At 39.0% G+C, this 26456-nt stretch overlaps 1 protein-coding gene across 6 annotated transcripts; it reads right to left on the reverse strand.

Moving 5' to 3' along the window:
- Positions 1–5831: 5831 nt before the first annotated feature.
- LOC116065534 (complement C1q-like protein 4) lies at positions 5832–24840 on the reverse strand. 6 transcript variants are annotated; one of them, XM_036002541.1, is made up of 3 exons: positions 24363–24840; positions 22243–22898; positions 5832–6236 (listed from the first exon to the last, which is right to left on the reverse strand). In XM_036002541.1, exons 2-3 carry the CDS (start codon positions 22780–22782, stop codon positions 6057–6059), a joined length of 720 nt encoding a protein of 239 aa, XP_035858434.1. In that variant the 5' UTR covers positions 22783–22898; positions 24363–24840; the 3' UTR covers positions 5832–6056. The 6 variants fall into 6 exon arrangements, with proteins under 6 accessions (XP_035858434.1, XP_031176954.1, XP_035858433.1 ...); XM_031321094.2 differs by having other exon boundaries at positions 22243–22911; XM_036002540.1 differs by having other exon boundaries at positions 22243–23369.
- Between the last annotated feature and the right edge of the window lie 1616 nt (positions 24841–26456).

Raw genomic sequence — 26456 nt, forward strand, 5'->3', positions numbered from 1 at the left:
AATGTACTTCCATTATAGAGTAAAAGTAGGCCTACTCATCATGCAGAATGGCTCCTGTCAGTGTCATATTATACAATTATTGGTGTATTAAACATGTAAGCAGTACTTAAATGTTGGTCGAGGTAGACCTAGTTTTAACTGCTTTAGGATCTCCTGTGCAGCATAATGGTATTATTATCATATTTGATAAAAGTGATTGTGTGTTTTATATGTAAAATAATGTCACTAATAGTCGTCAGATAAATGTAGTGGAATAAAAAGTTGCCTTAAAAAATGGAAATATTCAAGTAAAGTGAAAATGTAAATTTAAACTCATAAAAAAGAAATACAAAAGCCTAAAGTACATATAATTGAACAGCTTTTCAGATCTTGCTGCGTCTGTACTCACTTGAAAAATGTAACAACTTTCTGAATCAACGGGTTTGACACACCACAAAGCACTACTAGTGCATACTGTATGTGGCAAGCATGACGAGTACGACGAGAAGTAATTCGCAGCCATCTCAGTGCACTTCAGTCTGTCACTTTGTGCTTCCTTGGTGAGTGATCTAGTGGTTGATGGTCACTGCCTTGAATAGATTACAAAATGTAAATCACCAAAATATAACACATACTTGTAAGTCTCAAAAAAAAGTAAAAGAAAACGTAACTTGATTTTTAAATCGGCAATGAAGGATCTCCCTAGCAGGATCTGAGTAACTGTGCTCATGAGACACTTGGAAAAAGAAGGCAGGCAATGAAATAAGACCCATACCATTGAAAACCCAATTTTAACAGAGGTTCTGATTCAGTGGCAGTGGGTGCATATTTTGTATTTACTAAAAATGTGGTTTTAATAATATAATCAGGTGTGTACTGTCCACTAGGACTGCTATCAATTAATTATTATGATTGCATAACCTGAACTAAGAAGGGTGAAACATATGAAGTTAATTTCACAGTATTTAATTATTCAAAAACATCCACTATGTCTTTCCAATTATTTCTGTATTTATTATTATTATTTATTTATTTTATATTATTTATTTGATCTATTTGATTCATTCAGGAGAGTCATGGTGAATATATATTGTATATATATATATATATATATATATATATATATATATATATATATATATATATATAAAATTAATATTATATATGTAATATTTATATATATGTACTGTATTTACAATTACTACAGCAATGACTGTAACGACAGCAATAACAAATGCAAAACAACAAATTATAATCCTTCCATCTTAATATTATATAAATAGGCCTATCACAGCAAAATCAAAATGTGTCAAATATATACTATGAAAAAACCCTAAAGGCAAGCAGTCCCTAGCCTGTAGGGAATTATATTCCATAAGATTCAATATAATATCATAGGATGGCATTTAGTATTAAATCCTCCATTCCATCATAATGAGTTGATCAAGAAAAATAGTGTTGTATAAAAGTCATAAAAACTGGAAATTCAGCAGACATGAGAGAACAGAAATAATTGAGCAAAATATAAATATTTATCAGACTGTTTTCATGTCTCTGACCTTTTTACTGGTTCTCAGTTATTCGGAGGCTCAAATTAACCTTCATTAACGGAGAATAGGTGTGCGTGTCTGTTTGTGTGTGTGTGTGTGTGTGTGTGTGTGTGTGTGTGTGTGTGTGTGTGTGTGTGTGTGTGAATTTACATGACCTAGGCTAATTTGTGAAAGTCCAGAGACACCGTTGAAGAGAGTAGTGCTCCCGGAACTGGTATTCCTCAGGCAGTGTGTTTGTATTTGCTCATGAATGTGTCTGGTGTGTGTGTGTGTGTGTGTGTGTGTGTGTGTGTGTGTGTGTGTGTGTGTGTGTGTGTGGTGCACCCGTCTGTGCTGAAGGAGAGAGAGTGACGCCTATTGATTATTTTAATCCTCCTATTTGTGAGTCTGTGATCCTCTCGGCTCAGCCTTCCACAGGGGGATTGCTAATGGGGCTGAACGTTTCCCTCCTCAGCCCTCTCTCCCTGTCCAATTAACGTAACGCTGGAATCTGCGAGAAGGGAGCACTGGGACTCGTAGGGTGGTGGGGGGGTGGACATACTGCTGAGATAACCCTACCAACACCATCCAGTCCAACATCTCCCAAACCTTTCATTTGCACCACATACAGCAAGAACCTCCTCATCCAGAAGAGTGTTACCTCTCACCTTTAATTAAAGATCCATCTGCTTGTTTTATTCTGGGGAGGTGAGAACTCCCTTCAGCCAGTGTTTCGTTTTCACAGGGTGGCTTTGCAGAGGGTAATCAGCAGCAGGTGAAGTAGCAAGTCTTATATTATAATTGGAAAGCTACCTTGAAACAAGCTGCTGCAGCTGTATTTCTGTCTGATCGCAGACATTTCAATACATATTTGGCTAATTTGTGTTTTTGAAGCTAAAATTCAGAGAATCAAACCTTTAATTATGGACTTGTTAATAAAGGAGTTGTTTTACTTCACAAAACTGACAATGGACCTGAAAAGAGAGATGGCGTCAGTGTCCACAAAATCACAAGGCATTGTTTTATACAGTTTAAGATTAGATGGCTCCACTTCTCTAAAGAGAGCTACATCAGATTTATCCAACACACTAAGTTCCAAAAAGATGAAGCCAACCTCTCCCAAAATGTGTAATGGCCCAGAGTGCTGAGCTTTTGATATACTACAGTATGTGATATAATGTCACAGGCCTTACTCACGTTAATAAAACCATACAGTCGATTATGGTTTTATATATAGTATGTAACCATACTATATATATATATATATATATATATATATATATATATATATATATATATATATATATATATATAGTATGTAACCATACTATATATAGTATGATTACATAATGTTAATTATTTTGAAGGCATCTAAAGAGCTTTACAGACTCTTTCAACTCCACCAGATCTTTGTTAATTATTGTTTCATTATTTCTGCAAAAATGTCTGTTAACAATGTGAAAAAAGTAAAGAAGCAGCAGGGGTGTAATGCACATTTACTATCTATATTTGTGTCACATTATTAACATTATATTTTAACCATGTACCTAAATTAATCAAATAATAACGCATGATTCGTATTATTTGAACCCCACCATAACAGTAACAAAAAGTAAGTCTAAATAAAAGCTTTAATGTTTCAGGTGGAAATGAATAAAGGACTTTGAACAGGAAGTTTAAAAACTGGGTAAATACAAGTCAGAATTGCATTTTGGCCATATTGCATTATTCTTCTTTAAAAATGGAAGGTTCTGTTTATAATGGGAGGAGGCCAAGATGAATGTGAAGTTGGCCTTATATATCATAAAAGATAAGAATAGATAACTATTGACATAAAATGGGCCATAATAGGGCATTGCCCCATATTGCATAATAATAAAAAGGTTGTGCATGGAAATGAAGTTGGTTTGAAGTTTCTAATTTACTATTTTACTTCATTTAATTTAATTGTAGCACTCAAAGCAAGGACAAATCAGACAAACCCTCTATCATTGTTTTTCCAGGATGGTCCTGAAATGCTGGATTAAATGCTCAATCTATTTCATGTGTTAAAGATGTGTTTATGTGTACTGTATGAAGTCATTAATTGTTTGGGTACTCAGGTTGCTTTATTTCTTTCTTTGCCTTTTTTCCCCTCTTTTTTGCTTTATCGTGTTTATTGTGCTCAGATGGCAGAGTGCACGTACATTCCACAAAGAGTTGTAAACTTGAGCACCTTAATACAAATAACAATAATGAATAAGAAATAATTTCCACAAGTCAGATAATTTACCGCATTATTCTTTATCAATGGAGGAAACAAAGATATGACTGTTTATTGTTGGCTCTTGTTTGAAATACTGGAAGATATTTGTCAGCTGTTTTCATATCTGAACCTCGATCTGTGATATGTTTGACAAATGCTGATACAAATCTTGAGATCTTTGTAATAAATTAAAAAAAAACACCCTGAGCAGTGAAAACATATCACATCAGATGCCAACGCCTGCTGAGTTCTTGATTTTCCTGTAAAGTACAAGAAGAGAATAAAGAATAAAGAAAGCACTGGTTTTACTCTGATTCAGTGACAGCAAAATAATCCTGTTTTTTTATTATTGTGTTTCATGGTCTTCACGGGCAGAGAAAAATCTATGCTGATTTCACACATAACAAATATACACAACTCAGCTTGCAAAGTACAGCGACAACAATGAATCCACACTGCTTGTAAACAAAGGTAGCAGCTCCAGAAAACACACACAGTAGGATGCAGCATGGCACAGAGATTATGTAAAGCCACTCAGGAGGGTTTTTCAATTACAGATCCAAATCTCATCGGTTTACAATCATGCTATTAGGTTTCAAAGCTAGACCTGTGTCACTTGTTGGGCTTATATGAAGCTCTCTTCTTCCATGGCACTAAAACTACAATAGATGTGCTCAAAGTATTATAGTATTATATTGTACCCGTCTTAGCATTATATCATAGAATTGTTAAATATAATAAATTGGTTACATTGTTATAACTTTTCTGGATGCAACTTTTGAACACAGTGACATGCTTCTGTTGTTCATTCCCACAGGTGTTTCCCACCATACAGAATGAACCTTGGTCAGCATTTAGGGGTCTTTTATTTACAGCAGTGAGTTACATCCAATTACATACAAAGATTCACAATCAATGTCCTCAGATAGCATCTGCATTTATTTCTTAAAGTGGGTAACAACATTTGCGTTGACATCAGAAATCCTCGTCAGATTGCTGTTCATATCAGCTTGTTCATATCGTCTGGAGTGTCTCACGCATAAAAATGAAAAAAGATAGTGTAAGGCACAGAAAACCTATAGGTATGGCATATGGCAGTAAAACAGCAACAACAGTCACCTGCATTTGATGAATGCTTAGCGCCGCCCAAGAGGAGTGTTATTGGTTTAAAAGAAATACAAACAACCCAGAACGTTTTTTAACCCCCATGCTGTGCTGTGCTAAGCTAAGCATTATAGTGAACAGATAGATAAGAGAGTGGTATAAATCTTCGCATCTAACTCTCGGCAAGAAAGCAAACAATCATATTTCCCAAAATGTCAAACTATTTCAGCAAAGTCATACAGCAAACTATGGATGCCAGATGTGAGTGTGACTGAACAGATAAGGCTGTAGAGGAAGCCTCAGCTCATTAGCAGGACATGATGAGACTCTGCCATGAGCTCTGGCTCAGGGTAAATCTCAAAGCTAAACCTCAGTATCAACATACTGTGTATGTTAAGGGACTGTTACCGACAACTTGACAGCCCGTCCCTTAACAGTAGCCGGAGACTGTGCAAGTCAAACTAACAGCAACGTGATGCTTTTAAGTCTTGACACAAACTGAAGGGTAAACACACGCGTTTGCTCGCACGCCGGCATGAACATAGACACACAACACACTGTTCATGGTGTTGGCTGTATTAGCAGCTGCGATCAATATATTCATGACTTTTCTCATTTGGAAATGTATCTCACAGTAAAGGCGAGAGGCTGTAGCCAAGTACACACACTTCGATTTACAGTCAACATTCAGAGATCATTTCAGTTGATTTCAGACCAGTGGCTGAAATGGTCATCTTGGCTCAGTGTAACAACAGATAGGAGAAGTTCAATTTATATGAGGAAGCCTTTGTGTGTGTGTGTGTGTGTGTGTGTGTGTGTGTGTGTGTGTGTGTGTGTGTGTGTGTGTGTGTGTGTGTGTCTCAATGTAAAAACAAATGTGAATCATGTGTTTTTACCCATACTTATACATAGCCTACTGTACATGACTATATATAATAATAATAATAATAATAATAATAATAATAATAATAATAATAATTACACAAGCGTGTGTTTCAGATTGCTAACTGGTAATATATACAATACTATATTCATTTTTACACAAATGTGTTAACTATGATCATGTTATTACATGTTTTGTGTACTCAAGAGCGTTGAAATGACAAATTACATAATGGAGTCATGGTGGTGTTAGATGAAGAAAGGAGAGGACACTTTTTGCTTGATTACAGAAAGAGTATATAAATGTGAGTATACTGTCAGTCAGGGTAGATGAGGAAGCCAGAGAAGGTGCTGTATTTGTTGGTGTTTCCGCCGTGAACTTTGCCCCCATCCAGCTGTATGCACACTTCGTCCCCCACATCCAGGTGTAGGATGACACTGTTGGAGGCGTAGTCGTAGTTCTGGTCTGCATCTTGAGCGATTGCACTGGCCCTCACCTGAGACGGAGATTTAAAAAAATATGTTGATAGGCTACAAAGATGGAAAGAAATAAAGAAATACTATTGAGAAAGTAGATCATTTTAAGCCTTTATTATAGACAGTAAATAGATGAGGGAGAGAGATATATAACAAAGTTCCCTGCTGCGATTCACAGTTGGCATCCTACATATGTTGTGCTGATATTAAATATCTATAAATCTGACTATCTTCATACCATATATGACAAAGAGTTGATGCTTCTACTTAAGGTTAGTTTTAATTGGGTGAAAAACCTCTTCAACAATACAGAGCTTGATGGGAAAATGCAACTCTCCACTGACATAATTGTTTTAGGCTTCGCAGCTTTTTGAAGAGCAATTTTGCATCCAGTTAGAACATCTGCACATTTAAAAAAAAAAAAAAAGTGAGAAAGAGAAGGAGGTTGGCTAAAGTTGAACAGAGGAGAATGTGGAGCAGTGTTTTGAATTTTAAAGTAGGGGTGGTGACATGATTTGTACAATCATGCTCAGATGCTGATAGTATGACCAGTATTCTTTTAACTTTGTTACTAAATGACACTGAACCATTTCACTCATCTCAAAAAGGTGTGTTTGTTTGTAATGACACTTAAAGGCAATATACAGTATCTCACAAAAGTGAGTACACCCCTCACATTTTAGTAAATATTTCATTATATCTTTTAATGGGACAACACTGAAGAAATTACACTTTGCTACAATGTAAAGTATTAAGTGTACAGCTTGTATAACAGTGTAAATGTGCTGTCACCTCAAAATAACTCAACACAGCCATTAATGTCTAAACTGCTGGAAACAAAAGTGAGTACACCCCTATGTTAAATTCCCATAGAGGCAGGCAGATTTTTATTTTTAAAGGCCAGTTATTTCATGGATCCAGGATACTATGCATCCTGATAAAGTTCCCTTGGCCTTTGGAATTAAAATAGCCCCACATCATCACATCCCCTTCACCATATCTAGAGACTGGCATGGGGTACTTTCCATAAAATCATCTCTCAATGCAAATCAAACCAGCTATTAGGCTAACCGACATAAAACCATGCCTATTCATTAATATGTATGTGCTTGTGTACTTTATTTTCCACTATTAAATGGATCTTCTGCTTGAACAGTTGGTTCCTTACCCAATGATAGTGCAATTTATTATAAGCAGATTTGCTTACTGGGTGCAAAACGGTTTTGGAACCTAACAGAAGCACGTACAAAATGAATAAGGCTGCCCTATTGCCATCAAAACAGCTCTTTACCCATGTTTAAATGAAGAAACATGACCTTACATTTAGCAACTGTGTGGGCTACCCAGGCCCGCTGTCAGGAATTAACGACATGGGGACAAAATTACCACATATTATAGCAACATGTAGGGGAGCATTATGATCTTGGAATATCTCTAGGTATGGTGAAGGGTATGTGATGATGTGGGGCTATTTTAATTCCAAAGGCCAAGGGAACTTTATCAGGATGCATAGTATCCTGGATCCATGAAATAACTGGCCTTTAAAAATAAAAATCTGCCTGCCTCTATGGGAATTTAACATAGGGGTGTACTCACTTTTGTTGCCAGCAGTTTAGACATTAATGGCTGTGTTGAGTTATTTTGAGGGGACAGCACGGTTACACTGTTATACAAGCTGTACACTTAATACTTTACATTGTAGCAAAGTGTAATTTCTTCAGTGTTGTCCTTTTAAAAGATATAATGAAATATTTACTAAAATGTGAGGGGTGTACTCACTTTTGTGAGATACTGTACCACAGCCTACCTACTACATACTACAAACACTATTGAGGCATTTCATATTTGTTTTAGATTCTTTTTCTTGACATTGTTTTAGGAACTTTCATGTCAATAAAGCTCATTAAATTGAAAAAAAGAACTATGAATTACAATTAAATACATACATTCTAATTACATAATTTGAATTACATTTTTTTACTTTCATGTAGCTGTGATCATGGATGTATGTACTTCCATTACTGTATATTGAAGATGAACGATTTTCATTGGCTAGTTTCTAATTTCCTTAGGGAAAACAGATTTATTAATCTCATACATGCAGCTCTGCAGGCCTCTGCTCCCACAATCCTCTCTGCTCTTATTTAAATCTCTGGTCCTCTCTTGTAGCCCCCAAACATTAATCATCACCTGTAATGGAGGCATGTTCACCACAGCCATCTAATTGTTAATCTGTGGGTTGAGGAAAAAAGTAAGTAATATGGATTTCTATGTGTTCAACGTGAAGAAAGTTAATATTATGCAATCCAGTTATCTAATTCAGATTGATTAATAAGAATAATACCAATCAAAACAAAATCAATTTCTTCAAATCTAGTGTTTTATATAGGCTAGTGATTTTAATAGTTTTATCTTTTTCATTTATTTCAGTATCCCAGCCAAAACCAAGCTCTTATCTAGATGTAACCGGTGCCATTTTATTTCCTGTTTCATACTGTGATCTTGGTGTAATGTCATCAGTACAGATGCCCGCCTGCCCACTGGGTAGATAGATGAGATGTGCAGTGATCTTTGGCCTTAAACCTCCATCTGAGAACACAACTTTCTTTGCCACAATCAATTTTTCCAGAGGATTGTCACTCTCACACCTGATCCACCTGTTGCAGAGAAGAGGCTGATGAGGATTGCAAGGATGGCATCAGGGAGGACATCACTTAATTTTTTGAGCACTACAGCAAAGGCAATGAGCGTGCAGACATACACATACTGGCTGCATATATATTTTTTATATATTATATTATACACTTGTTTGTTGCAGCTAAGCTACAACAGTTGTTAATCAATGCCATTAGCTAGTAACAGTTGCTGGCAAATGTTGGCTATAGTTTAACAGGTATTCAGCTTTGCAAGGCTGGCTTATTTTCACCTTTTAAGTTGGTATGGTGAACTTGTTAGCAAACAGTTGTAAATTTCACACTTATCCAGTAGATACAGAGCAATTATATTAGCATTCATTCATGTTTGTGTCACATGATGAATCTAAGTCCAATATTCACTCTTTTTAGTTCTGTTTTGGTCACCAATTCCTGAGAAAAACTTTTAGCTGCTAAATGCTCCACAATGTTCACCAGCTAGTTGCTAACTTTGTCTGCCTACTGCTTGGTGCTTGGCAGGTATAGCGTACGGTGGGGCTTTAGAGCTTTTTCACTGAAAACAGCTGTTTGCTGTGGCCAAAAGTTATGCTGGTGTGTGCCGGACACTAAAACCAAAGCAAAGCAGGAAGTAAGGTGAAAAAGTACAAGAGCGCCACACTCCATGTAAGGGGCTAGGTTGGGGCGGTGGATGGGTCAAACTAACAGGACTTTCAACCAGGAGACCAGAGTTTATGACCCGTTTAGTATTCAAGTATTATTTTACTTTACGGAACAATTGAAACAAATGGAACAACGTCACGTTTTATGTCACGTGCATAATTACGTCATATCTGTACACACGGAAGTGAAGTAACGTAACAAATATACAGATTTTACCCCAAACCACATTCTTTTTCTAAACTTAACCAAGTTTTGTGCCTATACCTAACCAAACTGTGACTGTTTCACAACGTTAACGAATTGTTTAAAACTGCAACCGTTACATTAAGGTCTGAGGACGGAAAAACGCTCCTGTGGGATGTATTATCTGCCACCGCTAGGTAGCACTAATTGAAGAAACGCTCATATGGGTAGTATAAGAGGGTAGAAACAAGCAGCGACCTATGTGGTCACATGGTTTGGAGGACTTTTTGGTTATTATTCACATTTTGATTATAGCAGCTTTAAATTTGAAGAAACTAAATTACATTAACAACGAGTTAATGTGTTACACTGAATTCTAATTATCACTTTAAAACAGGTTTGACAAACATCAACTTTATATTTAAGTATTCAAAGAAACACGAGGAAACTGAAATATTTGTTTAAATGGCAAAAAAGGAAAAGAAAAAAAATTTACAATATGCTAAAAATGGACAATACGCATCGGCAAGGACAAAGACAACACCATAGCCTCAAAATTACCAACAATGTAATCACCACCCATATGACACAGTTACAACAAGAGCTTGACATTATGAGCTTCATAAAACTGGCATTAATGTCTGCCATCCTGCAATTGCTGGTATTCAAAACCAACACACTAAAGATGCATTATCTGGTGTGAAGACCACAGAACCTGGAGCCTGACACAATTTAAAAAAGTAATACGGTCTAATAAGTCATTCTTCACTCTTTTATCTACATCTGGACAGGTTTATGCGTGTGGATGTCTGATTAAACATTATGCTGGGTCTGTAATGGTATGACCAGCCATGTAAGAAGAAGTCGTTACATCTGACGATTACCGTACATGTTTACATAGCAGCTAACACAAATATGATACCACTGAAAGCAGATCTAATGATGCCCTCATATTCCAAGATCATAATGCTCCCCTACATGTTGCTATAATATGTGGTAATTTCGTCCCCATGTCGTTAATTCCTGACAGCGGGACTGGGTAGCCCACACAGTTGCTAAATGTAAGGTCATGTTTCGTTCTCAAATAATTGTCTTTTCTTCATTTAAACATGGGTAAAGAGCTGTTTTGATGGCAATAGGGCAGCCTTATTCATTTTGTACATGCTTCTGTTAGGTTCCAAAACCGTTTTGCACCCAGCAAGCAAATCTGATTATAATAAATTGCACTATCATTGGGTAAGTAACCAACTGTTCAAGCAGAAGATCCATTTAATAGTGGAAAATAAAGTACACAAGCACATACATATTAATGAATGCAAATATGATACCCTCACTCCATCCTTGTCTCTGGCTTTGGGTCCATCATCTCCACCAGTCATCAAGCTCCCCTGACTCTCTTGTGATCGCTAAGACAAATCAAATAAGACAAACTACCCATTTCTCCTCATGCTCCATTAAATTATGAGTTTTCTTCCACCCATTTTATCAATTCAACGTAATATATTTCTCCATACAAGCATTTATTCCATGTAGAGAAGGTGAACATTTGTACTCCCCTCCTCGAGACAGAAATTAATCAATACATTGCCTTTGTTTTAATTCAACTCACATCACTCCATTAATTGTTGTCTCTCCCTCCACACTTCACGCCCCTTCCATCACCCCTCTCCGATTATCTACCCTATCGTTATCTCTTCATTCTGGACGCATCTATCCATCTTTTTGTGTCCTTACACTCCAATGAGATGCAGGTCACGCACACATTTTCTTTCCCCTGCCATGGCAGTGTTGGTGGGAGCAGCGACTAAGTGTGTCCCTGTCCGGTCTAAATCGGATTGATTAACGGCGAGTTGCTGTGGCAGGTCTCCTGAGGACCCTCCCCCCTCGCAGCATCCCTCACCCATCCCTCTCTCCAGATGCATCAGGGCGGGCTATACACGGATGCAGGCTACGGTAATTGTTAGTCGGAATAGCCATGGCAGCTTCCCACCTAATAGGTCCGACTCCTCAATAACTCCATGCAATCACAATAAATGGGGGCACAAGATAGGCTACAGTGGTCAAATGGGCCCATGAAACACTAGCGGGAGGTCATGATAAGACCCCACACACACACACACACACACACACACACACACACACACACACACACACACACACACACACACACTCTCTCTCGCTCTCTCTCTCTCTCTCTCTCTCTCTCTCTCTTCATCTTGATAAGAGCAGCTCTCTTTGTTTTTTTATGAATCTCAAGTGAACACCTAACATAAACCACGCAGCATATGAGACATTTTGTTGTTTTATACTGTTGGACTGTTTTGCTCTAAGGGACTGAGCAGCTCCCCTGAGGAGACCTAATAGGTTTTTCGGAAAAAATATAACAGTAAAGAGATTCTGACATCTTGCACGTCTAACATCTGTCTTCATGGTTGAACGGCAGGATTCCCCTGACAGTATCAACTGAGTTAGAGGCTGACAGGCTGCTGTAACTTGCTACAAACACAGCACAAGATTACAATTAAAACTGGTTTACATCTCTGCGTGTGCATAGACAACATTAAAGTATGTGATTAAACTGCATGCAGCACATTACAGTAAAGAAGACTGGGTTCTGCCTACCTGTATCACCCACATACTGTAAGTTGCAGCAGTGATATTCACACCACCTTATTGAAATGGCCTTTAAAACATAAACATCAGCTAATTATATTTGCCAGCCAAAAGGACACAATGTTATTTATGGCTTTGTATGGTTGACTTCCTTATGAGACACGTAGGTTTACTTAGCCTCGACTCCACTAGACAGTGGAGATGCTGACATTTAATGTGTTATGTTTATGATTAATTCATGGTTGCATATACTAATCCAGTGGACAAGTTAGCTATTTTATACATTTTATACACATATTTTTTAGAAGCATGGCATTTAAAATATCATCACAGCCATTATCAATTTTATTGCCATAATGGGAATATAAATGAATCATGAATTAATAGTCATCTGAGTCGTACTCAGTAAAAGAAAAAATAAGAGGGAAATATCGCCAGGTTAAACTATTTGTTTATATTAAATATTTCTTGACATCAAAAACATAATGTATGTGTGTGTAAAGAGTATATTATTTGAGTTATTGTAAAATGGATCATCAGTGATGGAAAGTGCATATTTAGTAATTTTGAGTACTTTATACTCCACTACATTTATCTGACAGCTGGAGTTACAAGTAACTTTTTCAGATTACGATTTACATGAAAAATATATTCTGAAATTACAGTGCATTGATTTATATTAAACTAACAATAAATGAAGTAAAACTAGCTCCACCCTAACCAGCTCCAACAGTAAAATGCTTCTTACGCAGTCATGCATCAGTATTGACACACTCACTAATAATGAATAGCCTATAATAATAATAATGTCATTCACCAGGGCATTTTTTTTCTCTGCATACTTTAACTGTGATACATTTATGATGACAATTTACACAAAAAATACAAACTCAATTGCTTTGAAAAAACTAGGTAAATGTACCCTTATATTGCTATTATTTTCAAGGTGTTTACTTTAAGTTCATACTTATTTTTTCTAACTGCGCTGATACCACATCTGTGCTTTTACTTAAGTAGGATTTTGAGTGAAGTACTTTCACTTTTAACTGATAATTTTGACATTGTTGTATTGGTGCGTTTCCTTAATTTAATGATCTAAATACTTCATCCGCCACTGTGGAATATATTGTGATTTCATGGACTAAGGTGGTGCATTGTAGAGATTTGTGACACTGAAACCAGCACAGATGAATCTGCAGGTTCGGCTGTCAGCAACAATCACAGTAAAACCTTGTTTTCTTGAAGCGCGCAGGAGGTGGAAGCGCCGGGGCTTTGGGAGCGAAACAAGAGGGAAAGGCAAATCAGGATTATTGTCACAGCGGCGGAGATTGATAGCGACAAGGGAGTGAATTTCTGTCTGTTGGCCAAATGTTGTTCTGACTTGATCTGCTGCTGTTGGGCAGAAGGGAGCCCCGAGGGACAAAAGAGATTACACTGCCTCCACTTTTCATTAGGGGGCAACATTAAATGTGGAGAGAGAGACTGTGAAAGAGAAGAAATTGACAGCATAGAAATAATTCACAGACAGTGCTAAATGCTCAATAAAATCTACATTTTCAGCTGTGTGCCACTGATTTGTGTGGCATATTTAAGGGCTAACATACTGTATTTCAAATTTATTTAGCCAGAGACTTTTTTCACTTTAATGTGTATTGACCCAATATCAAACTGCATGTTCGTAATGTTTATACCTGAGCTTTGTCTCAGAGACAAATGATGGGAGGAGGGTGTGGGGTTAAGAGAAAAGAAGGATACGTAGTGAAAAGGAGGCTGCGAAAGCAGAAATTTGGATAAGGACACACAGACGGGTGAGCAGCTGCATGCACTTTTAACAGTCTAAGCACAGGATTCGGGTAAAGGAAGCCAAAGTTGAGAGGGGCTTAGAGTGATGGGGAGGGAGCCTGTTGGATAACAAACTGATCAAGCATGCCTGCTTCAGAGGAGGGGGAAGGGGGGGTATAAATGAGGTTGGGGAGGCGGGCCCTCCATGTAGTGTGTTATTTTTTCAGTTTAGTTTTGTTTCACAGTGGTGCCTTGATCCTTTGGTAATAAAACTGACAGGATTCATTCACTGTGATGTACAGACCTCTCAGAGCGGAGCGAGGCGATTGAGACGGCGTCTCTTAAACTTACCTGTGGGACCTCTAAGAGTGAACTGGGAGAGAGAAGAAGGGCAATTGAAATGGTCCTTTTTGTTAAAGCCTTTGTGTTCTTTCTGCCTCCATCCATGTGTTCCAGCCTGAGGTATCCTGTTTCTATTATGCAGGTCGACATGTAACACTTCTCCTGCACTGGAGACTCACACACTAATTGGCATAGTAAATGTTAATATTTTGCCATGACACTGAAAGACCTAAGGTGTCAAGATGTTGATTAAAATGTCTCTAATTGGCTCTAGACTGAAACCTTTGAGGGTAGAGGAGATGCCTTAATTGGCTATAAATGGGTTCTTTGAACGGCCTACCTGCAAAGAATCAGCCTCAGCTCTGGAGTTAAATTATAGTGTTCCTCTTTGACATAGTTTTTACTATCTCACGTTAACTGTGTGTGTTTTACAAAAGTATGTGCACAGGGACACAAACAGCAATACTCATTCATCATTTCAAATCTATTCATAGGTCAGAAGTTAATATCCCTCTAAAGTCTTATTCACACAGGACTAGGATTGCTAGGAGACCTCATGTGATTTAGAAATTAACCCCCACCCCCCACATCTGGAGCGCATTCACACGGGATAAGCTAAGTCTGTATTTCACTCGAATTTACTGACATTATCCCCCACATAGGATTGCAAGAATCTGTCGAAACTTGTATTTATAATTGCCAACGCTGCCAATATAGCTCTAAATCACAGAGATGCCATTTTGCACAGGAATAATTTTATCATACAACCTCTGTGTTTGGCAAAATATGGAAGGTAATTTGCAGTGGAATTTTTACTTGACAAATACAGACATTGACAGATTTGTGTGGGATTAAAATCTCAGACGACCTCCGCAATAATTACAAGTTACTAGAGGTCCCCAGGTAATACTAGTCCTGTGCGAATAGGGCTTAATTCTGATATACCTACTCTTAAAATTGTAATAATCCAATATGCATTTTACATTGTTCATGTTAGCTATGCCACTATCAAACTGCGAAAAACTGCAGTTTATGAAAGAGACAAAATCCTGCTTCCTTGATGAGGAGAAATAATGATATAATGGGGTGGCAAAAGCAAAGCACAACAAAGGCACCACGACAGGCAAGCTGAGTCGTTTTAGTTGGTAGAATATAATGGCCTCAGCCATTATAACAGAAACATATAGTCAAATAATGGCTGTGGGCATGAACATGCGAATAAATGTGTGTGTTCTGAGAAAAAGGCAAAAAGAGAAAACAGCAAGCTGCAGGGTATGAGAGGAACTGTTGCTCTTCAGGAAATGCTGTCTGAAAAGGTGGACTATTATCCTTTATCACAAAATATTCCCCCATTATACGTGAGGCCAGTGTGTCACTAAAGCAATGCACCACACGGAAAATTTGTCTTGATTATTAATTATTCTACCAGCACACACACAACCACAGCTCCTAAAAGGCAAATAATAAAATATATTCCAAACTGTCTAATGAAATGCCACATGAGGCCCATTGACACCTTGTCTGACGTACCGGTAATCAGCAGCTTCCACCTCTCACAGGAGCCAGATCACACCTACCAGTGGAGTCAAGGCGTTCCTTTCCTCTAATTGAGTCCAAGCTTGTCATCACCACAATTTTTAAGTGGTATAATAATCAAATTAGCTCATATCTTATTATCTTACTTTCTTACGAACCTTGGTTATCAGTTTGTACTTTGCTACTTGTGACTTGAGAGCCAGCCTAAAAAAATTGTCTGCTTAATCCCTTAGTCATAATAATAAGACATTAACCCATGCACTATAATAAAAAAACAACATATGCATTTTTATCAGAACCTACACATCTATAATTCTTAACATGGTCACCTTAAATGCATCTTTACTCCCAAGCTTAATTCTCCACCTTTCCCTCCAACCTTTACACCTTACATCGTTAAGGTTAAGCCACATGTCAGAGCATTTCGTTGGGCTTTAATAAGGCACAGCTTTGTCCACCAGTCTCCTCCTCCAGTAGGTCAGATCCAACCTAATGCCACTGACACATAACAAGGTCAGCGTGTGTCAATAGGAGATTATATGCTGATTTGGTAACACTTATGTCATGTGATGAGGCACTACGTACCAACCAATTGACCAGCCCAGTTTCTCCAATATTGAACCCGCTATAAATGTTCACCCTCCCTCGCCATGCTCATCACTGTAAAGGGCAAAGTACATATTGGTGGTGAATTATATATCCATTGAAAAGGTCATCTACCTCAACACCAATCTTTTGATGAGTTATGGGACACGATGACTGAAGAGGATTCCTTTCATTGAGTGATTCATCTCTGCAAACTTGGTGCAAACTTGCACATCAGCTACACATCTCAGCTGGCAACAAGAGACTGATTTGTTTTATATATGTCAGTCCCTGCAGTGATCTCTCCTCAGGATGGATCTTATTCTCAGCTCCCTTTGACATTGATCAACACCACGCATATCTGTCTGACAATTGTTGTGCACACACACACACACACACACACAAACACACACACACACACACACACACACACACACACACACACACACACACACACACACACACACACACACACACACACACATCCACTCCTAAAAGGAATAGTTTGACACAGCATGTTAGCTTAGCTTTTCGTAACAGTTTGGCACATAACCCCCCCATAAAATGGCAAATTGTCATCATTACACTTAATTTTTGTACGAATGAAACAAATGAGATATGAGATAGATAAATATGTATTGTCCCATGAGGGAGATTTGTTTTCAAACACATGATATGTAAGGGTTAATGCCAGATAAGGTGTCCTTTATCAGGTTATGGACATCGGTTCTATTGCAATGGAAACGTTGTTCACTGGTTGAATAAATAAGACACACCATAGATACAACCTCACAACGGGAGATATTTCTAGTCTGTCATAGAACCCTTTGGCTCAGACAGATACGAGCCAGAAAGCTAACGTTATGCAAGCAAGATTCAAAGTCAATAACATTGTGTACGGTGGACAATCAGTAAATATAATTTGACAGTATGTTTAACAAGACAAGCTAGCTATCCAGCCACACTATTGTCCCCGAATTAATTGTCAAGACTTTCACGAACAAATCATACATGTGCTGTCATCCGCAACCTGAAGTAGCAAGTTGAACAGCAAATGGGATGTGAGATGATCACTGTGAAACAAAGTAAGTTCAGAGGGGCAGTGTAACTTACTTCTTTTAGCTTGTGTGTTAGTGGTGTTCAGAGAATGAGGCACTGAAGGACTACACTCAGTGTTGGAAATAAAATATTCAGATTATTATTTTTTCAAATCATTAATGCGCGAAATTATTTTAAATGTAGCACATTTATTTGGAACAGTAAACAGACTTAGTGTACGTTATCACTTTTTAATTGACACCCTGCAGCCAATCAGAATTGGGTATTCACCTAGACCATGGTATAAAATGTGTTAATTAGCAGTGTTGGGCAGCAATGCAAAAAAAGTGTGTTACACTATTGTAACTACTTATTGTCAGTAGTGTAAGGGATTACATTTTAAAATTCAGTATTTACAGTATATCTTATATTATCGTTGCTTATTGCACCGTTACATCAACAGCTTGTTTGCTGTCTGAATGGGAGTTTGATGAAGAATTTTTTTATCAGTTTGTCTCTCTGTGCTGAGTGAAGCGACTGCTGGACCAAAAGACGAGAGAGAAACGTGCTTCCCGTTAACTAAAGTTGTCTCATTTACATGTTGTGTCTTCTTTGTGTCTGCACCTTTGTTGGAGTTAAAAAGTATAATGTAATGGTTAATGAAATTAATTATTATATTTATTATAATGATGAATGAGCTTTAGAGGTTCTGCTAGGTGGGTTTTGTCATCTTTGGACAGAGCTGCTAGCTCCTGTGACATTTGACCATAGAGACATGAGAGTGTTGTTAATCTTCTCATCTAACAGACTGGTAGATGTGTTTAGTCGCTACAGAGCTCTGTGACGCCAGCTAGAGAGCTCTGTCATATCAGCGGCAGTTGGTAGGATGTGTTTAGCTGCCAATAGGTGACTGTGAGCTGGCTACCGACAACGCCAGATGACGGTCCGCTCAGGAGCCATGGGAGTGGAGTTTAGCCGAGAAAAAATGAGCGTCAACAGTTAAGTTTAGGAACCAAAAGGACTAGTTAAGTTTAGGAAAAATATTGTAGTTTGGATTAAAACACTCCAGAGGAAAGAACACACGTTTCCTGGGTGAAAGTAATTTGTTTTCGCCGGGAAGTGAACTCCGCTCCCCGGCTTGAAAGCGCTATGTTTTATGTTGACACCACGTTGTGCTATTTCATTTTGAGATTATTTTCCATTGAATATTGAAGATCATAAATAAGTGTTTTTGCATGCCTGAACAAGTGGCCCTATCCATGGTATTGGAATGGTATTGGTATGGATTGGATTTAATTCTTGCATGTTTTGTTTTGTTGTGCATGATCAAAAAACATTCCCCACTCATAATGAGTAAATCAAATCTAACACCCATTCAGAAAGATTGTTACAGTAATAATGACAGATTAAGTCTTAAAAAGTCTGTAAATTGACAAACTTTTTGAGTGTTATCCTGGTTTTTCTCATTGACCTAGCTCGTTCACTCTGCTACAAGAGCATTTGAAAGCAATGAAACTGTGAGGGCAAGATCAGCACTGAATTGGGTTAAATAATTTAGTTGATGGAAAAGACAATTAATGCATAAGGAGTCAATAGCCAGTGTGGACGGTAAAAGTGTGTGTGTGTGTGTGTGTGTGTGTGTGTGTGTGTGTGTGTGTGTGTGTGTGTGTGTGTGTGTGTGTGTGTGTGTGTGTGTGTGTGTGTGTGTGTGTAAAGGAGGGGCACAGGTGGAGGGGTAGAAGATCTCATCTAAAGGCTATGAAAGATTTAACAGCAAGAGAAGACAGGAATGACAATGTCTGTGAGGGCAACAAACGCAAGTCCCCCAATTCAATCTGGCATTTAACTGTCTGTCTGTCAATGAAACAGGGAATAACTGTTTTTATGGACTTGATCAGTAACAAAAATGATCTATAATATAATGATGTGTGTATTTGGGAAGTCTATAAAACCAAAGCAGTATGAAAAACAATTGGAATTTGTACTGAACCTGAAATTATATTGATTTAATCGTAGTTGTTAGCTCATATGTTAGTTTGAATTCCATGTATTCCCAGTAGTAGGCCCCATGATGTTGTTGTCGGTGACGTCGTAGCGTTGTTGAATTGCGACAAATGATGGGAAAGCTAACAAGGCCAGCTGCATGACCTTGTTGCTGCACTAGTGGCTCCTACTGACGTGTCTGGCTGCAGCTTTCCATACGCCAACAGTAGGGTTAGGCTGCATTTACACCACGTCAGACATTGCGGCAAAAACCCCAGTCCTCCCATTCATTTGAATGTGGAAAGTGCATTTAGGCTGCAGTGGTGGGGATGCCAGAAAAAACGCAGTGGCCCTGCAGCGACAAGTTCAAACAGAATTAACTTTTCGGGAGAAACGCAGTGGCCAATCACACAAAAAACAATGGGTGGGGAACACAATAGAGACACACATGTACCATTTAAGTGACACTCCAACACAACCCTGCACTAATTGCAGCAACACCTGATTTGGAGTGAATGCAGCCTTAGCAAGAGCGAGTGAGAAGGACTGCAAAGATTTCACAAAAAACAGGGACCAGGGCGCTCTAATTGTTAAGACCTTTTGATTTGATTTAAGCTGTGGACGTTGCATGTCATATGTTTCCTTAACCTGACGCGCCTGGCACACCTGACGCGCGTGGCTTGTGACGTGCGACCTTCTGAAAAGCCATCATTGGAAACTGTTTGGAAAAGGGCCGGCACTTAAAAATAAATACATGGCAGGTGATTGGATGATCAAACTATTGTTTTAATCGAACAGTCACGGACATCAAACACACCTAAACCACGCCAGTTGCGGCCAGTAGCTCCTTACAGGATGCTAATTGTTTTGGTAAGCTGGTAGTTCAGACACAAATGCATTACTGGAAGCCTGACAAGATGGATTTTCATGTGAAATGTGATCCCGTGATCCTCGCATGATCTCGTGATATTGTGAGAATCCAGCTGCCGTGCAAGGTAAACGTTTTCTGTCTACAAAAAACAACTTAACTTAGAAGTATCATACTAATTTTGCATGTTCACGTAATGAGAAACAACTTGAAACTGGCCATTTTTCACATTAGATTAGTGAGGAAGGTTTCCTACATACTGCTAAGCTGTCCCCTGTTGGAGCCTTTTAAGATGTGGTTCTAAGCATATCAGTGAACAGCTGCCCGGCAGGGTTATGGTCTGCTCAGTAGCAAATTGCTGTCTGTTCATATGCCGTGTAAATTATGTGTAGAAAAAACACTCTTGTACCATCAAACACTCAGCCTACTTTGACTTGTAACAATGCTGCAAAGCATGTTTTTTTCTTCTCTGGTAATCCCCAGAACGTCACTCTTCTGTTCTGCAGCACACACGTCAGAATCAGGGCTCCTCAACAGAGTGAGGGCTTAGTACTTCTAGCTTGTCACGGTCGGATCTCCAGATGGAAGCATTCAAGGCTTTCTTCCAGGCATTTGTACTTGTTTATTTATTAGTGTTAAAGTCAGAGTACCTCAGAGGACAGTAGCCAGCTGTTGAATTTTGGCTGTGTTCCACTGAGACGTGGAGGATTGTTATCCTCCTGATCGCTTAGCTGTCACTCTCTCTCTCTCTCTACCTCCCTTTGTGTGCAAGTTGTACAATCAATTACAGTTTTCGTTTTCCATGTAAAGCTGTTCTTAGTCCCACCTCTGTTTCTATTTTAATCCTGCTTTCATTTCCTCTTCCTTGTCCTAGTAAGTAAGTAAATCAACAAAAGACTTTTGAAAGTTTTCTGTTTAAACTGCATTATTAAACAGAGGGTTGATATAGTAGTTATTTTGCATAGAAGAGTTGAGATACAGCGTGAGTTATTTTATTTTAATTCTGCTCTAAGTAAGTAAGTTTGGTATATTTTGTGGAAACTTTTGCTCTCAATGCTCTATTGTTAAGAAACATTTTTTTTGTTTTTCAACATGGTAAAAAACGGAGTGGTGGTCAAATTATTTCACAACACCTGTGCAATACAATGCAGTTCAGTTCAGTTCAATAGCCCTGCAATATTACCTTTGCGATGCTTTTAATTATCAGTTTTTGTTGACCCTGTGGCAGAGAGGTTTTGCTTATGACGTTGTTTTGGATGCTTCACCAGGGAAAAAAACGACAGCATAAGTTGTTTCAGAAAATGCCCAAAAGCAACATATGTTTAAGTGACAAAGCCTTCTAGCGTCTGTAGGAGTTATCCTGTCGGTCAGAAAGAAAAGGAGGAGGTTGTGTAATAATGTTTTAGAGCCCTAAAGTCTGAAGGAGGAGGTCGAGGTGAATGGAGGGGTCAACATTGGACTTTGACTTGTGAGTCTGCTGTTTGCCTCCCGCTACCTATTGACAGTAAACGTTGGTTTCTGGTGACCCTGACCACGATCGTTCCCTAACCTTAACCAAGTGGTTATTATTATAACCATGGCGACGACAACCTTGGTGACGAAGTATCAGTATAATGCCCCTGCATTATAAAAGTGTTCCTGTTATTGTGTCCAGAGTTATACTGAAACAAACTGAATTTTTTTATCATTCTGGTTGAGAATTGGTTTAAAAAGTTTTCAAAACTTTCAGATCACAATATCAGAGGGACACATACACACAAAACCCCCAACAAACACGCTCACCTGTCCGTTCTTCTTCAGGTCAGCCCACATGCTCGTCCCATCACCTCCTCTCATCAGGACATGGTAGGTGAAGTAGTAGATGCCAGGCAGAGGGCAGGTGAACTTGCCGGTGCTCGGTTCGTAGTAGTTCCCTACATTGGTCACTACGTCATCAAACTTCAGTATTTCACTCCCTTCGTGTTGTTTCCGGAGGCCTGCGTAGAAGGCGATTTTGGGACTATAGAAGGATGGGCCGTAGCCATCGGGTCCAGGCCCTGGTGGACCAGGTGGGCCAGGCTTGCCGGGCTCTCCGGGGGGCCCTTTAGGACCTGGAGGTCCAGGAAGTCCAGGGCTCCCTCTGTACCCCTGTTTGCTCCTGCGGTTTGAGAAGTCTGGGGGCTGAGGTGAGACAGCTGTCAGCTCTCCCTGTGGGGGGGTGAAAGTGTCACACACCATCTTGCAGCTCCCAAGCATCTCGTAATGTGTGCCCCCTCCTCCGGACCCTCCTGCCTTGGTGGTGTGGACCAATAGGGGAATGGCAACCAGCAGGACCAGGACCATGGCCACGCCGACTCCAGCCCCAATGACGCGTTTCTTGCGGCTGAGCCGGGAGGCGGCCAGCGTGAGGAGGTCCTCCTCCCCCTTAGCTGGAATGGTTGTGCCGGCCAGGCTGAAAGCTGAAGAAAGTAACTGGATCGATAAGATGGAGGAGGAAAATATGTGATTGCGTGGGGAAGAGAAAGGAAATGGGGGACTAGTCTAGGAGTGGGACAGGCAAGTCTCAGACAGGAGAAAATCAGAAGTCGGGGAGAGAATGACAAATAGGGTTTTCCATTTGTTGGTGTTCAGCACATTGGTTTTGTATCCTTATATTTTTTCAGTTTCCTCTGGTTAACAATGTCAGAGGGCTGTCAACCTATCTAACAATAATACATCATTTTGCAAGACAAAAACAACATAAATATTTTAAATCACCGTTGAGATGTTGGATTGGAGGCAACTGTTTTGTTTTTTTTCAGCTCTGTGGTTGTGGAGGCTCCAGTGAAAAGCTTTCAGTTACTCAGGCAGAGAGCTGTCAGGTGGGGTCTACAGTATTCCCACTGGAGTTCATCTCACCCACCACATTTAGGGAAGGGCACTTTAGTTGTCTGTCTAGGAATGAGAAGAGAAGAACGAGGAAACTGCTAAATCTCGGCTCTTTTCTCCCTTCTTGTGTTTTGATGGGCTCACACCTCTCTTTCTCTGTCTCTCTTTCTCTCTCTCTCTCTCTCTCTCTCTCTCTATCTCTCTATCTATCTCTCTCTCTCTCTCTCTCTCTCTCTCTATCTCTCTATCTATCTCTCTCTCTCTCTCTCTCTCTCTCTCTCTCTCTCTCTCTCTCTCTCTCTCTCTCTCTCTCTCTCTCTCTCCCTCTCTATCTCTCTCTCTCTCTCTCTGTGTTGTTGGAGCCTGGATTAGCTTTATATCAGCAGTCTACTCCTCCATTCAAAGTACAGATGTGTTACAGGTCATAAAGGGGCAAATTCTGAGAAAAGGGCAGGCCAAATTGCATTGAAAGTGGAAACTTGTTTTAAAGGCAGCTTAGATGAAGCAGAGAACATTTTATCACAGAATCACAGGAGATCCTTGAATCTACAAGGAAAAAAACACACAGACACATACAGTCATATAATTGAATAAGAACTAACAAAACCAAATCCCTTTCTTATAACGCATAACTGTTAACTGAAAATGTAAAATGAACAAATTCAAAAATGCAAAATCACTTCATTTGCCAATAATTAATATTTCAATGTATTCAGCCATTTAAAAATAATGAAAAAATGTAATACAGAGAGGTCATTCATAATGCATTGTATGTAAATTTATTTTATTACACGTCACAAAAGTAAAGACAGTAGCCTCATATAATAATAATCAAAGCTGGGGTAACAGCTACATGTTGATTATTACAGGCCTATATTCATTCTACAAACTTTGCTTTTAACAAAATACTCGCATTCTAATACCAATAGCTAATAATTCCCTTTTACTTAAAATGGTCTCTTGAATTTTAAACACTAGTCCAGATGTAGGCTACACAGAGCAAGAGGAAATAAAGATTTCACCAGCAAACTTTTGAGAAACTCAGATCAGCTTACCTAGTCTTTTTCTTTCTTTTCTACCTGGTTCTCAGTGTTGTTTTTTCCATGCTGCAGGTTCAGAAACGTCGCAAGAAAACTGGTCCAGGACCGGAATGAAATCCTTCCAAGACTGAGCGGTTTCACTGTCGCATCGGGTGAAGTTGCGCTCCGGTGCAAACTCAAAGTCACACTAATATTTAAACTTGAAGCATATACAGGACTCCTGCTTTGTGGCCGGATCGCGCCGTCCAAAATGATGAAAGCAACGCTCTCAGCAGTCCGACACCGAGGGAATAAAAAAATAAAAACATTAATAATAATGCAATTCAAAGTCGCGTCGCGCACCTTCAATTAAAATCACACATTATATCGAGTTACTTTTACAGACTTTCACCCGGCAGAAATCCCGCTGCTGAGCGACTTTATTTGCAGAGCAACAGTTCACTCACTTGTTGTATTTTCCGTCCTGCGTCTCTCTCCTCAGCATCTACCTACTACTGCTCCCCCGCCCTCTCTCCGTAACACACACACACACACACACACACACACACACACACACACACACACACACACACACACACACACACACACACACACACACACACACACACACAACACACTCACCCTCCCAACCTGACCTTTTCACAAATTAAAATGACTACATCTGTTTAATAGTTAAATCAATCATCTGCGTTTTCCATTCAAATAGCCTATTGAAGATTTATTTGCACCACAGTTATATATAAGCTACAACCAAAAACTGATTTTAATAATATTAGTAGTGTAACTTGACATTGCACCTATCAATAACTGTAACATAGGGATCATTTCAATTTTTTTGTAATATAGCCTTGCTTGGCCAAAGAAAGTAGCTATTAGATCTTTTTAAGTATGAGTAGCCTAACATGTAGCTACTTGTGGAGCTGTTTGGCTTAACAGCAGGTGTGGTGAGACTGAAGTGTGAGTACAGCTGAGAGACTGACACACATCACGCAGGACGTCGAAGTGAAACGGATAAGGTGAAAGGAGAGTGGTGTTCGCAGAGTTGTTGTCAATGTCTGTGTTTCTGTAGCTTTCAGACCTCGTTAGAGATGAAAGATGAATTACTGTTGACAACACCCCTCCCCCTCCATCTCCTCCTGGTCTTCTTCTTTTCCTTTTTCTCTCACTGACTTCACATTTATAGCAATTATAAATTAACTGATGTTGAAATTAGACATTGTTTGTTTTTACATTATTTTGTTCGGCTGGTATAGAGCAGGGGTTCTGCTGAAATATTTGTTCAGATGTTTCTTTCTGTCAGTTGTATCAGAAACACACTGACATTAGAAACACGTCAGTCCTGAAATGCAACATTTTGCTTACATTTTTACTAGAAATATTGGTCTGGGGGCATTTACACAAGACACGGGCGAGTAAACCATTTAGGCAGCCGCCATGTCCTCTAAGGCATAAGTGTACTTGTATGTACTGTCAGTTCTGCTCCTTATTTATTCATCTTCCAACTTTACTGAGCAAGAGAGTGTAGCAGATATTGAATATGGATCAATAGATCACTCCCCCGAATGCATACTGTCAGTCGACTGAGTCCTCAGGCAGATGCCAAGCCTCTGGTTACATTTGCATTTGGAGATAGAAAATAACTACTGCTTGTCAGAAAGTGGAAAACTGTCTGGTTTCTGCATTTTACAAAATTGGCAAATTACATATAGAGGCTAAATAATTCTCTGCATTTGTGAATGTGTGCTTTTACAGTACATTTTCTGCTTACATCCACTGCATCCCTGGCAATGCTTCTTTATCTGCTTTTATGGCATGTGTGTGAGTGCCTATACACATACATATGTGCACACATACACAAATAATTTACATGTGGGCTCTGACACACTGGTGACATACGCAGAGGCTCCCTGCATTTAAATTATTATTGCCAGGAAGAGAGGACAATTTAGAGAGAATGAGGTTTTTAGAGCCCTATGAAATATTAACTAAGCCGATGAATATATCAGCTGTGAAGCGATAATGTCTGTCTCTGACTCTGTTTCCTCATGATATATGATATCATGTTCTTGTCTACACCATATCATCATCTCCTGTGTTTAATTAAAGCTC

This window comes from Sander lucioperca, chromosome 6, assembly GCF_008315115.2.
Source record: "Sander lucioperca isolate FBNREF2018 chromosome 6, SLUC_FBN_1.2, whole genome shotgun sequence".
In the NCBI taxonomy this organism is placed as follows: domain Eukaryota; kingdom Metazoa; phylum Chordata; class Actinopteri; order Perciformes; family Percidae; genus Sander; species Sander lucioperca.